Source organism: Schistocerca nitens, chromosome 5 (genome assembly GCF_023898315.1).
Source record: "Schistocerca nitens isolate TAMUIC-IGC-003100 chromosome 5, iqSchNite1.1, whole genome shotgun sequence".
Taxonomy (NCBI): domain Eukaryota; kingdom Metazoa; phylum Arthropoda; class Insecta; order Orthoptera; family Acrididae; genus Schistocerca; species Schistocerca nitens.
This window is the reverse complement of record NC_064618.1, coordinates 481003628-481021487: the sequence shown is the minus strand read 5'-3', so window position 1 is coordinate 481021487 and position 17860 is coordinate 481003628. Positions and strand designations below refer to the sequence as shown.

The window sequence follows — 17860 nt, the reverse complement described above, 5'->3', positions numbered from 1 at the left end:
ACTATTCCTGGCAGAGTATAACTATGACATACAATACCGTTCATCAGAATGACACGTGAATGCTGACTTCATGTCTTGGCTCCCGGCAAAAGACGATCCAGCCTTTGACATGGACCCAGTCATCAGCTGTCAACTAGAAGAGGACACAGAGGACCTACTGGCACAGCTTCCCCTGGATGCAAAAATCATTGCCAAACATACGGCTGAAGACAAAGTCCTATTTAAACTTCTCCGATTCATTAAGACTGGTTGGCCAGGCAACAGGAAACAGATACAGGACGCAGACCTTAAGGCATACTGGGACAGGCAACACGAATTGTTGACACGGCACGGCGTCATACTTCTGCCAGGTGAAAACCACGTTACCAGGGCAATTATTGCAGCGGCCCTGCACAAGAAAGCACTGGATCTATTACATAAAGGACATTGGGGCATGGTACTGACTAAACAGCTGGCCCGCAAACAGCTCTACTGGCGCGGGAAGGATCGCTCGCGCAATTGAGGACACCATAGCCCTGTATGACGTGCCAGCTACACCAAACAGCACCTCCTAAGAAATATTTTGCGTGGCCCACGGCAGAAAAACCATGGCCTAGGATTCACATCGACTATGCAGGGCCCTTCCTCGGCCACTACTGGTTAATCGTTGTCGACTCCACGACGGGTTTTCCTTACGTATCACAGATAACGTCCACAATGTCAGCAGCAACAATTCAAGCTTTAGCGCGCATTTTTGCCATCGAAGGGCCCCCCCAACTCGATGGTATCAGACAATGGGCCCCAATTTTCCTCTGCAGAATTTAAGACATTTTTTACATTAAATGGTATCCAGCAGGTACACACGGCACCATTCCACCCGGCCTCGAATGGGCTCGCTGAGCGGTTCGGTTCACTCTGGTTTATCTGCAAGAGTGTAGAAGGTTGCTTGCAGCTACTGCAGTTGGTTGATTGCTGCCGTGCTCTTTCTACAAAGAAAGAGGGCAGCAGCTCGCGATGGAGGCAGTCGGTACTGAGAAGTGGGCACTGTGTGGCATGGTGGTTAGTTTAGCAGCACAGCTCTCTGGGACAACATGGTGTGGTGTCTTCCTGATAACTGGTTGGTGTTTGGCTGGGGTGTGAAGAGGACATGATCGCTGCCGAGGGCTCTCGATGATTGTCTGTGTTCACTGTGGCTGATCTGGGGAAGTTTTTTTTGTTTTTTTGTTTTGGTTTTGGGGCGCAAAACTGCTATGGTCATTAGCGCCTGGACTGTGACTTAGGAAACGGTAAAAAGCGAAAATGGAAAGCAGCAGCAATGGGAACGAAACTCAAAAAGTTGGAGAAACTAAAAGCAGAAGGAAAGCTTAAAAATCCACTACAGAAAGGGGTTGGTTGTCCTCAAAAAGAGCTTCAAATGACTGACGTCATCTCACTGGCACTAATAAAATTGAGAATGCGATTGGCCGAGCGCGTGTCATCTGCTAAAATGGATGATATATCAGGCGACAGCTGTAGACGGGCGCGTAATGGAGTAAAATAGGGGCACTCAATTAAAAGGTGTCTTACCGTCCATAGCTGAGAGCAGTGGGGACAGAGTGGGGGAGGATCGCCGCTTAAAAGATGTCGATGGCTAAAAAGACAGTGCCCTATCCGGAGTCTAGTTAAAATTACATCCTCCCGACTACGCGTTTGGGAGGAAGAGGTCCAAGCACAGGGAAGAGCTTTCACGTCCCGCAATTTATTATGGGGAAGTGTCGACCAATGTGCGTGCCATAAAAGAACAACACGACGACATAAAATGCTCCGTAGATCGGCGAAGGGAATCGATCGAATAGCTGGCCGAAGAAGAGAGACTGCAGCCTTGGCCGCTATATCGGCCGCCTCATTTCCACAGATACCAGCGTGTCCTGGGAGCCAGAGGAACGCCACCGTGGTGGAAGAGGCTGCCTTGCTGAGCTGCTCGAATTAATATTAAACAGTGAGCCACATTTACTGCTCCACATCTGGCTATTTAGCAAGCTCATACTCTGTGTTGTTAAGGCATTAAAGCCATTGTGTCCAGCGTTAATAGTTTTGCAGACTTCATGCCTTGTCCAAGCTCATTCTTTGGTTCTGACTGTGTCCTGGCCATTCTGCACATAGCATTAAGAATATAGAAAGGAAACTGACTGTGCTTTCTTGTTGTGCTAAAGGCATGTAATTATCTCTGTTGAGAGCTTTAATTTTTTTCCCCTTAGTTGTTACCATGGGACTGTCCCAGTTAATACGTTAAACAAATGCTGTTGAAGCTGAGTTCAAAACTGTTTGGTGTGTTAATATTTCTAGTGGCTGTTTAAGCCATGTATAAAGGGTGGTGTTATGAGAATACCATACTCGAAAGTTAAGGTGCAAAATTTGTATTTGGTGGTACGTTTAAGGTTTGTGCTTCACCGTTCCTTTTGAAAAATAATTTTGAATATGAGTAGTAGCTATAGTCGTGTAGATAATTTAACCAGTAGTGCCCTTGTTCATGACAATGCCCAAGCTTGTAAATTGCCTACTGGCTGATGTAGCAAGGTTTAGTTGCTGAAGCAACTTCTGTGTGTTAATAGTGTTTTCTTACGTTTTAGATCTAGCTGCTCATAGTCTAAGTGTCCTGCCTAGTGCACAGTGTGCAGTTGTGTGATCGAGTTGGCTAAGTGGCTTGTGCTGTCACAATTGGTCATGCAAAATGAGCCTGTGATTTCTTGATTCTTTTCCTTTTCCCCCTTTTAAGAAAAAAAAGGTGGGGATGAATTTTTTAAGATTGCGGCCTCTTGTAAGGTTGTTGCCTTGCTCCTTCATTTAATGCTGATTTAACTTTAATATATTCATCACATTGGAAGTTAGTCAGTCAGTATTTATGCTAATACCAATGAAGCTCGTTTTATGTCTTTTGGAATAAATTAAAACTTAAAATGTGTATCCTCTACTCGACTCAAGTGTTTCTACTTGAGCAGCTCATGTGTCCTGCTTTCTTATCAATCACCTATAGAGCACAATAATTCAATATACACTATTTTAGTTCGAATAATAGCCTTGGATCTCAGCCTTCAGCGTGTGCATGCACAATGTAATATATCTTGAATCCACATATCTGAATGACACCTCAAGTGGCAATCCATCATGAGATCACATTGGGATGTTGAGATTAGTTGGAGACCTTGTCAACTATGCTCTATTTAGAGTAAATCCAGGGAATTTAAACCAAGTCTGCTTGGAGCCCAAAACTCCTTAGACTAAACAATACCAAAATTGTCTGACATCCAGTTTTTGTACCTAATGGTTCAGGTTGGTTACTGCACCTGTGGTGTCACCGCCAGACACCACACTTGCTAGGTGGTAGCCTTTAAATCGACCGCGGTCCGTTAGTATACGTCGGACCCGCGTGTCGCCACTATCAGTGATTGCAGACCGAGCGCCACCACACGGCAAGTCTAGAGAGACTTCCTAGCACTCGCTCAGTTGTACAGCCGACTTTGCTAGCGATGGTTCACTGCCTACTTACGTTCTCATTTGCCTAGACGATAGTACCGTCAAGACCGACGTTCATCATTAATGGATTAAAGTTAAGTATTCCACCATTATGTCCGTTTTTTCTAAATTCTAATTTCCTTGTCCTGTTCCAGACCTCATGCCAGCCTGCGTGAGCTAAAACGCGTGCATTTCGGCCTCCTCTAGTAACATGGTGTTGGCTCTCCTGCCAACCACAACAGCACCATCTTGATGTAGAGTTCCAGACACCACAGTATTCACGGCTTTACAATGCTACTGGAAATAATGTTGAGATAAACTTATTTCATAACAGTTTTCTATACGGGGTATCAGATGATACCACTGCACGTAACTCTTAGTATACAAAGACTGATAGGAAAGTTTGCTCTAGTTAACAAAGGGGGATACCTTTGAATCCTGTGTGACCCAGCAATCTTATCTCTTGGAAAAGAATTTTATATGCTCTATGGCATCATTTTTAAATGAACACAGAAGCAAATTACAGTGACTGACATGCTTTGAACAAGCAGTCTTGGAGGACATGTGTCTTACTTTTAATGTGTCTGATTTGTATTGAAGAACCTTCTTAACAATTCTCGGCATTGTTGGTTTGCTTATGCTGATAATCCCAATCATTTATTGTGATGCTTGACTTGGATTTTCTGAAAATAATGCTTGATCTCTTTTGACAACTTCATGGGCCCTCGCGATGCAGTCTTCAGAGTTACGCTTCCTTTCTGGTAAACTGGAATATTTGGCACTGCATTTCAATGTCTTGGTCACTAGAAACAATTGATAGTACTGAGCACCAACAATGACCTATGGTGAAAGAATGATGTGGCAATACATTTAAATTTGTCTGTATTTTGGTAACGCTTCCTGTAGATGCTTCAGTGGTTTACGGGCTTCATGTTGGATAATGTTTGTGTAAGCTGCACAATATTACAACAAGACAGCTGCTTGTCACCTGCAGGTGCTTATTGACACGCTGCAGTGACTTGACAATATACATGCTGGCTCTCTAGAAAAGTTCAGGCAGCAAGGGGTGGCGCTATAACATTATTGTAGACGAATCATAGAGGACGACATCTTCCAGTGCCCCCTGCCAGAGAAATGAGCCATAGTCTTCACATGTGTGATGCAGAAAAAGTGTGGCTGCACGTCACAGCCCAGCATGCATGTGGGCAGTGTGCCCAGAAGCCGATTCCTTGTCTGTTTTGACTCTGATTCGTTGGTCTGTGGCTGAAGATGCCTCAATACTGCCAACACAGGTTCCCATGTCTTGCTAAATTGAAATCCTGTGTTTCTATTAATCAGGTCATTACTTATGCATATTTAACTGCTTCTTTAATGATGGAGTCCCAATAGGTGGAGGCGGACAAGATGATCATTGTCTCTCCGTAGTTCATGCTATGTTTCGTGGCAAGATAACGTTCAGCAACAGCAGACTTTTGTAGCTGACACAGTTTGGTGTGATGTCTGTGTTCAATACATTTATCTTTAACAGTGCAACATGTCTGGCCACTGTATGATTCCCCACACTGTCACAGGAGAGCGGAAGACACATTTTATTTCATGTTTCTTGAACAGTCTGTGATCTTTGACACACCACCAACACGAGGTACAAAAAGCACCCTTGTGGAGTTATCTGTTTCTTCTGAGTGTTCTTGAAGTTTAGTGCATGCAGGTTGAAATGCATAATGAGACTGCACATATATTTGTGGGCCACAGCAGCACACCTCAGTAAGCACCTGGAGGTGACGAGCATCTCTCTCATTAAAATATTGTGCCATTTTCACAACATTCTCTAGTGTGATGCCCGTGAACCAGTGAAGCAGTTATTACATTGTGAAAGTCTCAAACAGCTCATCCTGTAGGTATTTGGGCTCATTGCTTTCACAAAAACTGCAAAATCTATTGTTGTCATTGTTAAAAATGACAGCAGCTTGAAAACTGGGGTTTATTCTTGTAACTAAAGATATTTTTTGTCACATTTTGCTTACCTTTTTTTGTTGTTGAGTATTCAAGATGTTTAGTTTGAAGTCAATGATCTACCTAAGCAATGTATGTGATAAATGAGCTAGCTTCTAATGGCTAAATAAACAGTAAAAGTCAGTATATGACCAGTAGCTCGATGGGCCCAAAATGGAACATAACAGCAAGTTGTCCACATTTCCATGTATGGAGCATTACATGTGAAGGGCAATTTGAAGAAAGTAGTCTTGGTGAATAAATACAAACCAATATGGCATGAGGTAGAGGACATGTTAAACTGACTACCATACTAGACAATTCAGAGATCATTCTATCAAACAGACACACAAAAGTCCGTTGTAACCAATGCAACACACCCTTGGATCAGGACATACACTCTTCTCTGTCTGAACATTTCTCTAGGCCCAAAGGTACCGACCACTTCTGTGTCACTCTCAGTCGATAGGTGTCACTGGGTGCCGATATGGAGGGCCATACGGTCAGCAAACTACTCTCCCAGCCACTGTCAGTTTTTATTACTGAAGCTCCTACTTCTCAACCAAGTAGCTCCTTGACTGGCCTCACAAGGGCTGAGTGTACTCCACTTGCTAATAGCACTTGGTGCAACTGAATAATCACCCTTCCGAGTGCTAGCCAGCCTGGCCGCTCTTAACTTCAGTGGTCTGGTGGGAACCAGTGTTACCATTGCGGCAAGGCTGTTGGCATATTGTTGGGATACACTCAATAAAATTTGCCACTGGCATGCACTGAGCATTTCCTCTCAAGGTGCAAGCCGCCACTAAAGTCCAGATGAGAGGAAATTAACTGTGCATGAGGAAACTGAAGCAAGGGTAGCTCTCATATGTGAACCATAGTTGTAAGCCCTGATAAACATTAATAAATAACTAAGTAGAGATGGAGCCTATCAATTACTGTAATGAAACAAGGGTTGTAAATAACATACATTTACTGACTGAGAATTCAAATAATAATGCTCAAGACGGACAATGAATCAAGTAACTCATTAGGAGAAAATTAGTGCAGATATGAATATCAATGAGTAATAATCATGGGTGCCTGGGAAATACAGGAACAGAACTGCTCTAACAGAGTAAACTGAATTGCTAACAATGTGTCCACTCTTGCTGGCTGACTTTTAATCTGAAAAATTAAATTGATGACGATGATTGCACTGGAATGTTAGTGAGTTAAGGAATGAGAACCCCAAAGAGCAAACTCACGGCCAAGAGGTCACCGTAAAGGAGAAAGATCAATACGAGAATATGCAATTATAATCCAAAACGATTTTTGTATGCCACTTCACTGTGAAACTTTTCCCAACTGTATGAGAGACAGTGAGGCGAGGCATGGCCAGTAATGGACTCTGGCATGACACAGCCTATCTGCTCTCAAGAATGCTGAATGTCTAATCTAGAATGCTGAACCTCAAATGCTGTCTCTTTAAGGAATGCCAAATCTCTGAAGTCTGAAGCTGGAATGCCAGAACTTGCAGTGTGGGGGTGTGAGGCCACCAAAAACTGCAGTTTAAGATAATCCGAGGCTGCATCCCATATTCTCCCAATCAGAAATCTTCTAACAACTTTAGTCCAGAATGTTCAGCATCACATTCTGGCAGGCTGTGTCTGCTGACCTATGGTAAATTCTGCTCCTAAAAGTTGCAAGTACTGAGCAACCAAAAGCCATCTCACCAAAACTTTCTGTAAATTTGTTTTAGCAATGTTTATGATTGTGGCGCTGGTGGCACGATACAAAGTCTTGGCTACAGAGCTGTCCTGCATCTCCCACAGCACAGCAAGATGGTATCTTTTCTAGGTATGCAGCACTGTGCAGGTGGCCACGAGCCTTCAGAGAAACTCCTTATTCATATCCACCATTGCAGTGGGATCTAGGGTGGGCATTGAACTTGCAGCTTGCAGGTCCCATCCTTTGCAAGCACCGCTAATCCGCTCAGAGGCTCGTGCAGCCCTCAGCCACAAGAGAATGGGCCCAGGACTTCCTCTCAGGTGGCTGGAGTGCACTTGGGTGTCCCCTGTCCCCCCTCTCCCAACCTGTTGTGCATCCAGTGATTCACTGTGCCTACTGTGGGTAGTGGAAATTGATGGGCCACAATATCACTCCCCATTAACTATAATATAAATGAAGTTAACATGTATTTAAGAATTAAAAAAAAAAAAACGAAATCCTCAACAATCATCACTCACTCCAATGGATAATACTGATATATACTGCATATAGATAAGATATTATGTAAGAAATTGCCCTATCATATCAATGAGCTAAAATTTCTGGATGAAAAAGAGTGAAACGTGAAGCTGGCTGCAGCCTGGTGAGTTTCACCAGAACAAACTGAGATTTCCATAATCGCAAGAAACTGGTGATGAGCAGTATTTGTTTGGGATAACTCCATCTGTACATTGTAAAAATTAAACTGCAAATATCTGCTACGACATCATAGAAAATGTTTCTTATAACTCATTAAACAGACAATTAGTAAAAACATTTATGGTAACTTTCAAGTCAAAGACAGATATTTTGGCCTTTAAAATATTACCTGACTGTGAACAGACTATGATATCTCATTGATTAGTATAGACTATAAATATTTACCAAGTGGGTTGATAATGTTGATATCAATCTCCGTTAATATACCAAAATAACATGTGAAAAAGTTATGAGCTTTAACTTAGCCTGAAAACAAAATGTGAACATTTTGGTCAAACAAGGAAGGAAATCGACTACAAATTAAATGTCAAGTAAACAGAATAAAACACCTGAGAACTAGAATGAACACTAATTGTGATTCTGAGAATAAATTACAGCAGTGGGAGCCATCTTATGTCTTATACCAATGCACATCACTAGATCGTGTGGGGAATGAAAGCTTGAACCAATCCCAAGATTTCTCCATGCTATGACATCTACTGCTCTAACTCTTGAGATGTTCTGAATTACAGCACTAATCACTGCCACAGCCCAGTCCTATATCTGCAAGTTTCTATGCCCCTACCTTTTCTCTGTTCACTTATTTTAAAATCAAATATACACAACATGTGTAAAACTGTAAAGAAATGATACCACTCTGCATATAAACAATCATATATTTTAATTCTGAAACAATGTGATGCCACTGAGTAACTGAGAAGCTTTTCTTAAAAGCAGTTGTGGAACTCACCCTCCTTCATTAAATTTACGATCTGCATCCAGAATTAAGAACCATGGAGTTTTCAATTTAGTGAAAGGTATGTGCAAGTAATGTGTTAAGGGTACTGGTCTTTTAAGAGTGGAGATTACGTAGATCTTCTTCTGCTTAATATTTCCAACCCAGTCAGCAAACTGAAGGGTATTAGGAACTGTTGCACTCAGCATGACAACTGTAACATGCTGTGGTAGTAATATCAAAACCTCCTCCCACACATAACCACGCTGTAAAATAAAGTGACAAGACATGAAACATGTTTTTTTTGTATATCATACTTACAAATAAATTGTTCTCTTACTGTAATTATTGGTTTATAAAAGCTCACTTGTTAAGTATCTATCTATACTTTAACAATTCAGGAAATAGCTTACAAATATGAACACTTCAAAAAATTTACAGAAAACTTACCTCTGCATCGTTTATATAGTGGACTTCATCAAAAATAACAAACTCAAGGTCTCTAATAGCCTCACTTCCATGGTAAAGCATTGAACGCAGAATTTCTGTTGTCATAATTAAACAGTTAGCTTTCTGGTTGATCTGAAAGTCACCAGTGATAAGACCAACATCCTGGAAGGTTTCTTTGAAATCACGGTACTTTTGATTTGATAAAGCTTTAATGGGTGATGTATAAACTGTTCTGGAAAGTAAGGCATAATTTTATGTGATTTTTCTCCTAATTAAACTGTCATTTAAGGTAACTAAAAGTGTAAGGTTTCACAGAATACACTAAACAAATTGCACTAGGAGGTGTTTCCATGTTATTTATTTATTTATTTTGAGAAATACTGTGCTAACCGTGTCATATGCCGGCGTGATAATGCTATAGCATACTCAGCAACAACAGTTTTTCCTGCTGATGTGTGGGCAGCAACGAAAACATTTTCATGTCTCTCAACTCGGAGAATGGCCTGTAACATGGTACATGGTTACTTCAGAAAATAACATACAATAATTCATGTTTAGAATGTTGTTAAGTAAAGAGCAATTCTGTAATGTAACAGACCTAGATTTGCCTATTGAACTACATACTACAGCTGATTACTAAACATCAAGATACATGATAAATTTGCAGCAAATGAGAATAATTTACTAGCTTGATCAACAATGATGGACCCCCAATCTGTCAAGTTGACTATGAGGGTTATCCGGAAACTAAGGTTACAAGGCATGTAGCCTTAGCATGGAATGTCTGTGTGGGAAGTTGGTACCACTGCCACGTAGCGAGACGCCAGTGGAAGGAACAAGCATCCCCAGCAATTAGTAGCTCGTTGATTAGTGTTGTGATGACTGTTAGAGATGAGCGTTCTCATTCCAGCTTCCGTCAAGTGCAAACTGCACGCTGTAATTCTCTAGCTAAATGCTGAGGCATGTATACCACTGTGATTCATTGTGAATCACGTCAAGGCAGTATATGACAAAATGGGTAAGGAATTTCAATTTTGGAAGGACAGAAATCCATGATGAAGACAGAAGCAGAACACCATCTGTTGTGACTGTGTCTGCACACCCCTCATGCAATGCAAGGGTCGTTGACTTCATTTGGTTTGGATGTTTTAAGCCACCTCCCTCACTGCCCTGATCTCACACCCCAGTGACTATCATCTGTTCATTAAATTGATGGAACACCTTTGGGGATAACACTTTTCTGGCAACGATGAGGAGAAAATCGAAGTGAAGAACTGGCTGAAAAAGATGGCAGGAGACGTCTGTAACACAGGAATTAAAAAAACTGGTCCCACAGATGACAAAACGTATTGAGGTAAATGCTGACTATGTGGAAAAATAATTCAAGACCTATATTACAATGCATGCAAATTTTCTTAAAATAATTTCATTTTTTGTACTTCAAAAAATTAATGTAACCTTAGTTTCTGTATTAGCCTTATATTAATATGCTAATGTATTATTTCCCAATCAAAAACTATTTTTCCTAGCAGTCGCAGTAAACATATTAATAATCTGGAGTACAATTCAATGTGTGAACTAAAATTTTAAGTTTGATCATGTATGTCCTAATATTGTTGATGTTCCAACTTGGAGTTTCCACTGTTCGAAATGTCATGTAAGCAACATGTTCATAAAAATATATGGAAATAAAAGTGTTATGCAAGTTCAGTTAATCAGTTGTTTAAAAAGATGAACAAACTACTGTCATAAATTGATCCTTTTGTTGTTGTTGGTATTGTTTCAAGGATAAAGTGTTTTGTTCCATCCACCTTTCTTATAACAACATTACCACCTGCTTGTGGATAGGGGGATGGTTGCAGTTATTTATCATTTAATATTTGGAATTTCTTGAAGGTTCTGGAATATTGGAATTCACTACAACATTCTGTATATGCATAAATAAGAGGACACTCTGCTGAGGCAGGCAGTTCAGCTGTCTTTATTTTTGACTGTGCTTAATAAATTCACTTTCAGTGTGAAGTGTTAATTCTTATTTATGTGAGTGTTCTCTACTTCTGTAAGTGGTCTTCTTGCTCATTTTGGAGAGACCTCATCTTCCACCGGAGTTTTCCTCTGAAATGCCTAATATTAACAGGTGCTGGTAGGTCCACAAACAACTACAAACTGGTTTAACTTCTGATTGACAATAAGTTCATACAACCACATAATAACATGAATAGACTCTCCTTATGGTTCTCAATCAAATTCAGTTCTGTTTTGTAACATAAATGTCCTTAGTTACCAAATCCCATGATCATGAAACTTTGCCACAGATTGAGCTCCATGGCACATTGCACTGCTCTGCAGACTCTTAGCACCTGCCTGGTCTGACGTCACAAGCAGCTGTCTAATGACCCCCCCCCCCCCCCCCCAATCACCCACCTGGAACATCCAACACAAACCACAACCACACCAATGCAAATGGAACCTAATTTTCTTTTACCTATAACCATTATTACTTATATCTAATGTTCCCTGATTCAACTCAACAGCCTTATATAGTAATTACCACATTGCTTGGCGGGTAGTATGCTTTCCATCTTGTGATCAAAATTCTCAGAGGTTTACATTTATATATCTTTGCTAGATTTTCATATGCTGTATATGGCATGATGAAGAAATACAAAAAGTCAGTTTTGATGTAGTCTGGGATAGAAATCTGTTGTTGACCCATGTCGCTCCACCCCTGATTTCTATAAACCAAGAGACTCAAAATTAATACTGCAATTTTGTGTTTTTGATGTGGCTCTTTCCTATTGCCAGATCAGTACTGTACCATTACAAAACTTACATAAAAATATTAAAAAATACGGAAGTTTAATACAGTATTACAAATATGTATCCTTTTGCACACCAACAAGGTGAAACACTGTCAACATACCAGAAACTATCACTATGAGAGGAATAAAAAACAGCAGAGAACACCAAATTAGTTTCATTACAGCTTGCTAACTGAGTACATAAGTGTGAGGTTTTTGTTACGCAGTTTCTCTAGATACATTTTTACACAGCTTTAAAATGCCTGCTTGCTGTATAGCCAAAGGAATGACAGAAAAGCATAATGGAACAGTCATTTGTATTACAAACTCCTGTGGTACTATCTCTGAACACCATCTGAAAAAAATAACCCACAAGTCATTGTTATGGTGATCATTGTACAGGCTGGAGAACAGATTGTGACAGGAAAAAGCAGGAAGTGTAGGTGGTGAAACTTGTTCTGAGGGAAAACTATATGCTACAATTCTGCAGCAGAAACAATGGAGGTAAATCAGTTCTTGACTTCTGTATTATCAGTGAATTAAAGAGTACTTGACAAGAAAAATGAGAAAGCCATGTTATGTTCTGTGGTAGGATGTACATCAATAAGATTAAAGAAAGAAGTATACAGTAATAATAGTGAATCAGTAATTACTTTGCAAAAGATCTGTGCGAGCTGTCCGGCATTTCCACCAACAACCCTTGTCATCATAATGCTGTTTTCGACCCCAATGCAAAAACAGAAGGACCACCCGAGAGACTCTCACCCAAATCCAACTCCTTCATCTTTCTCACCAATCCCCCCCATATCCATTGTTCACATGCTCCATAGACTACAATCCTAATCACCCTGGATGCTCCACTGTGGCAGGTTCCACCATCTCTACACCAGTATTACATGTGCAGGGTGATGCCAACTCCCTCAACACTTATATTCCTATGCCTACAACCTTCAAATGGCCAAACTCTCTCTCAATGTTGTGCCTGCTCCAGACCCACCATCCTTTTTATACATGGCTGCTTATATCCTAACCAACAGCTACCTCTCCTTCAAAGAAAAGATATACAAACAAATCTGTGGAATGGCCATGGGTACCCACATGATACCTCTATACACCAAAGCATCTAGATAAATCCTTTTAATCACCTTAGCTCCTAAACACTTGGTAGATCTGTATAACCTGGGACATGATACTTGATCCTCATTCCTCCACAGCTTTAGCACCTTTTATTTCAATTTCTTTCATGTGATCCCTTTTAAATTAACATATGACCTTCCTGTAAGTTGGCTTCTACATCTGACGGATCTATAAAAACCAGTCTTTTAACTTCTCCAAGTTTCACCCAGCAATAAATCAATTTTATTTAGTTTGATAATACAATACATTTTCAAAATGAAAGACACGCAGTGAAGCACCTAACACCTACTAAACCATCTTTTAAGGTACAAAACATTGTAACAAACAAACTGATTGAAATTTGCATATGCCACTTTGGGATAGTGCTGTGAGACATCTAACGATGCAAATGTAGTGTTGCATAAAAGAATGCATTGTCATTTCCTTTTAAAAAAATTCAAAGCTTTGCCATCAGCAGGCAATATGGTGCTCACTCTTTTTCGACATTTGAGGCCCACTACTCATCAAATTCCCTGAGTGTGGAAAAACCATTACCAGCGACATGTAATGTAAAACACTCCACAGCTTATGCAAGTCCATCAAGAGCAAATGCCCTGGGCTGCTCATGGAGGAAGTGATTCTGCTCTACAATAACCCAAATCCACACGACTCTATGGTCACATAAAATCTAACAGCCAAGTTCAAGTGGGAGCACGTTGAGCATCCACCCAACAGCCCGGACATGTCCTGCAACTGCCATGTGTTAAGGATGGAGCATCTATATGGATAATCAGTCCTTTACCCAGTACACTGGAAACCTTGCTGAAGAATTAACAGACAGGCACTACCACACAAACCAAATCCACAAACAGATCTCCCACACTATATACACATATGTTCCTCATACATCAACCACATTCACTAAACATCTGCCAACCAGCACTTCTCTTATTACCCAATACCACTTCAGTCTGGAACAACTTAACCATATCCTCTACCCTTCATTATACCCTGAAAGGAGAAATCTCCACCCACCATTTACCAAAGTGGAACTCCAGTGCCCGCCCAATCTATGCAATTTCCTGTTCCACACTTATGTCACATTCATTTCCAACACCTTGCTATGCCTGTCACTTGTGCCTGATAGATCAAGGTATCAGATTCCTGACCTAGGAATATTTTAACCTATCAGAGGTAGGGTCACCTGTGAGAGTACATACATCGTAATGGTGTGAGCCAAGACAGGGGCTCATTGCTGAAATCTTATTACTTGCTGTGATCAGTTGGCACAGCAGTACGCCACAACAGCTGCCTAGGAGCTGCAGCTTGACTGTCTGGTCAATGACCAACAAAGTTACTGCAACCTGGGACACTTCGATGATGTTGTGAAAAGTGGCAAATGTTACACCTGTGTTGAGTATCCGACAACAAGCCCACCCTGGTGCATATAAATACTGGCCACGAGGACAGGATGTACATTGAATCAGTGAGTCATGAAGTTGGCGTCCACTGAAGTGTGGGTTTCAGCTGTGTGACTGCTATTGCATATCAGTCACACTGACAGCGACAACAGCAGCAGCAGCAGCAGCAGCATCAATCACTCAATTGTTGTGTTTGTAAGTTACAGGTACTCAACAACAAGGTTATCAGTGCTCATGCAAAAATTAAGAGAAATGAGTATGGTTAAAATGTAGAAAATGCGATAACAGAAATAAAAAGCAATATGAGACAAAATTACACTCAGTCTCCCCTCACCTCACCCATGATCAACAGCACAATCACACTAGATCACATCGTGTTAGATCACATTTAAATGGTCAGATGTTCTAAAATGTTAATTAAAACACAAGACAGGAGGAAAACTAAAATAGCTTCACAGGAATAAAGAGGGTTGTGCCCTATGCGAAGCTGGCTGAGGAGGACTTCACTCTGTCAGCATGGATGGAAGGAGATAGCCGTGGTTGAGCTGAGGACTTTGCCAGATGCAGTTTCTTGTCCGTCGTTCCCTGCCACTTTTCTTTTCACTGATGCAGACTCTGTACTTCAACAACAGGGCGATAGCATGGCACATGGAATGACATGCCACCTTGGCTACAACATCCGCCATTTTGTTCCCCCATACTCATGTGCCCTGGCATCCAGCAGACACACCTCTTTCCCAGCCTTTGTAAATGGAAAAGGATGTTCTGGGTATCCTGAACTATTACATCTGCTAGAAATATCACATTACAAAACATGTGCACGAGGGCAACCTCTCCTGCCCCACCCTCTAGCAAAAATTACACTGGGCCTCTGCAGTAACCAGTATGGCAATCAGTTAATACCCTGGATTTGGGCCTGTACTTGCCCAACGTAAAGTGACTGCAACTCAAACTTCACATAGATCCCAAATAGCCAGATGGTGAGTGGCAGTTCCCCATCCTCAGCACAGATACTGGGTATGAAACTGATTCTGTAAACGCCCATGACCAACCTGATCCCCTCATGGAGCGTAGTGTCAGCGACCTCCATGTAAGAACGTCTCTCTGACCCGTATACTGTGCACCCTTAGTCTAACCGTAATCTCACAAAAGCCCTATGAAAGTGGAGTTGCTATTGCCGCTAAGACACTCTAAGATATTCAATGCTTTCTGGATCCTTGCCTTCTTATCCTTTAGGTGTGGTAACTGTGACAGTTTGGAATAAAAATGAGACCCAGAAACCTCACGAGTCTTTGAAAGGTAGAACTTTATCCCTTTGCAGAAAATGTAAAACCCATCTTTGCAGCCCACTCCTCCAACCTCTTCAGTGTACATTGCAACTGATTAGTCACTATTGTTGTGTTGGAGAGGAACAGAAAATGGAAAACTTGTCCACAAATACAGAGTACTGGCCAGGACCCTTTACTGTAAAAGTTATGCTATTTATGGCTATGGCAAAGAGGGTAACACTTAAAACACTTCCCAGGTGAACAGCGTTTCCTGTTCAAAGATATCTGACAGCATGTCACCACTCTGTACCAAAGAAAGCACTTAGATAAGAAGGACTGAATGACAAAGCGGAGGTGGGCACGGAAGCCCTGTCACTGGAGCTGCCCTTGAATACTGTGTTTCAAAATAGTGATGCATGCTTTACTGATGTAAAAGAATATACCAGTATAATGCTGTTTACTTAGGAAAGTCTGCTGGATAGCTGCCTCTAACAGGATCAGGCTGCTGACAGTGGATTGATACTACCTGAATCCACACAGAAGGCTAAGGTGCTGCCTGGGCTCTAGTATCTAAACCAGAAGATGGTTGACGTTTTGCTCCAGGGTCTTTCCTACACGCCTCATTAACGCGGTGCTCTGGTAACTACTGAGGCAAGTTCTGTCTTTTTCTGGTTCGACGATAGGTATCAAAATGGACTCCCTCCATGAGTTGGGAAATTGGCCTGTCTGCCATATTGAATAAACCCATTGTAAGACGAGTTCCTTTGATGCCATTTTCAAGTTACACAGCTTGCAGTATTGTTTTTGGTCATTACTGGGCGCAGTTTCACAAGCCGCAGACAATGCCAAATCTATCTGCCACACAGAGAATGGGCAGTTGTGGGACTCAGAACTGCTGCACCTGAGGTCCAACTCATCCATTTTTATGGCGGCATGGTAACGACACAATGCTGGATTCTGGCTGGCAGTGGCAGTAGTCATCATAAAATGCTCTTTCATTGTCTGAGCGACATCTCCAAGCACTGTTTGGAGACACCTATTATTTCACCATCACAGCTGCAGGCAACCACCTACATAATCCGGATGTCTTCCCACACCTCCTAAGAGCAAGTGGAGCTGTTGAGAGATCCCAGGAATGCTCGCCACAACCTTTTCTTGCTCTCCTTGAGTGTACATCCGTCTTGGCTCTCACAAATCGAAAAGCTGTGAGATTTTGTGCTGATGGGTGACACTTAAATGGTCACATAGTCTTGCATTCCTGACCCAGGTTGCTGAGTGGCACACATCAGTCCACCAGGCTACAGGATGCCTACTAATATGACATGATGACTTCGGGATAGATCACTCATTTGATCTGATTCACACATTCTTGGGTGTCTGAACACAACCAGCTGCTTGAAAAGAATCCAGTTAGCTCTGCTGATCATCCATCTTGGCAATGATCTTTCAGGGAGAGCTCCATATAGTAGATGACTCCTGAATGAAAAGCGGCCACTGGGATGTAAGTCATGAGCAACATTCCTTTGAGTCAAATCTGCAAGGGCTGGGGAGCAGAGCAGTAGGTAGTGAACCTTTCCCCAGTCAGGTCATCCTTGCGAAGGTGGGTACAGCTCCGTAGCAGAAGGGTGTCAGTAGCTCTAAAATGTGTTCCTTGTAAACAAAAGCATAGGGGGCTTTCCTGTGCTAGGAGTTTCAGTTCCTTCCACATGTGCCCTGAACCTATTGATGTCCCACTGTGGCATGGGGAAGAACTGCTTATCAGAGCCGGAGTGGGTGATTACTTTCACCTGTCTCCCTGACTGGGTGTGGAGCCTGTAATGGTTGGGATGGAGGCTCAGTCCAAGATTGAGAGTGAGATGGTTGCCGCAGGCAGACTTCATCTTCCTTTGGCTATAAAACAGAATAATTAGAACCATCAGACAGAATGATGTTGATATGCTCTGATGGTTTACTACCTGGTTTTGTCTGCTACTGAAGCTTCCCATTTGGTTTTTGCTGGAAAAGGCTTTGTAGGAACAAGTGCAGCCGTAGTAGTGGCAGCGCTGTTGTGTTTAGCAGATTCTGCCTTTGGGGATGCTGCAAGTTTTGCAATGTTGGCTATTTCTGATGTTCTGGGGGTGGGGGCAGAGGGGGCTATGGGCTCTGATATAATAGCACCTT

At 41.8% G+C, this 17860-nt stretch overlaps 1 protein-coding gene across 1 annotated transcript in view; it reads right to left on the bottom strand.

Annotated features, from left to right (window-relative positions):
* Positions 1 to 17860, bottom strand: part of LOC126259724 (helicase SKI2W) — a 157750-nt gene that overhangs the window by 113818 nt on the left and 26072 nt on the right. The window contains exons 6-8 of the mRNA XM_049956704.1: positions 9485 to 9597; positions 9095 to 9326; positions 8660 to 8910 (exon numbers count right to left, since the gene is read on the bottom strand). Of these exons, the coding sequence (XP_049812661.1) occupies positions 8660 to 8910; positions 9095 to 9326; positions 9485 to 9597 (596 nt within the window). The remainder of the gene's footprint in view (positions 1 to 8659; positions 8911 to 9094; positions 9327 to 9484; positions 9598 to 17860) is intronic.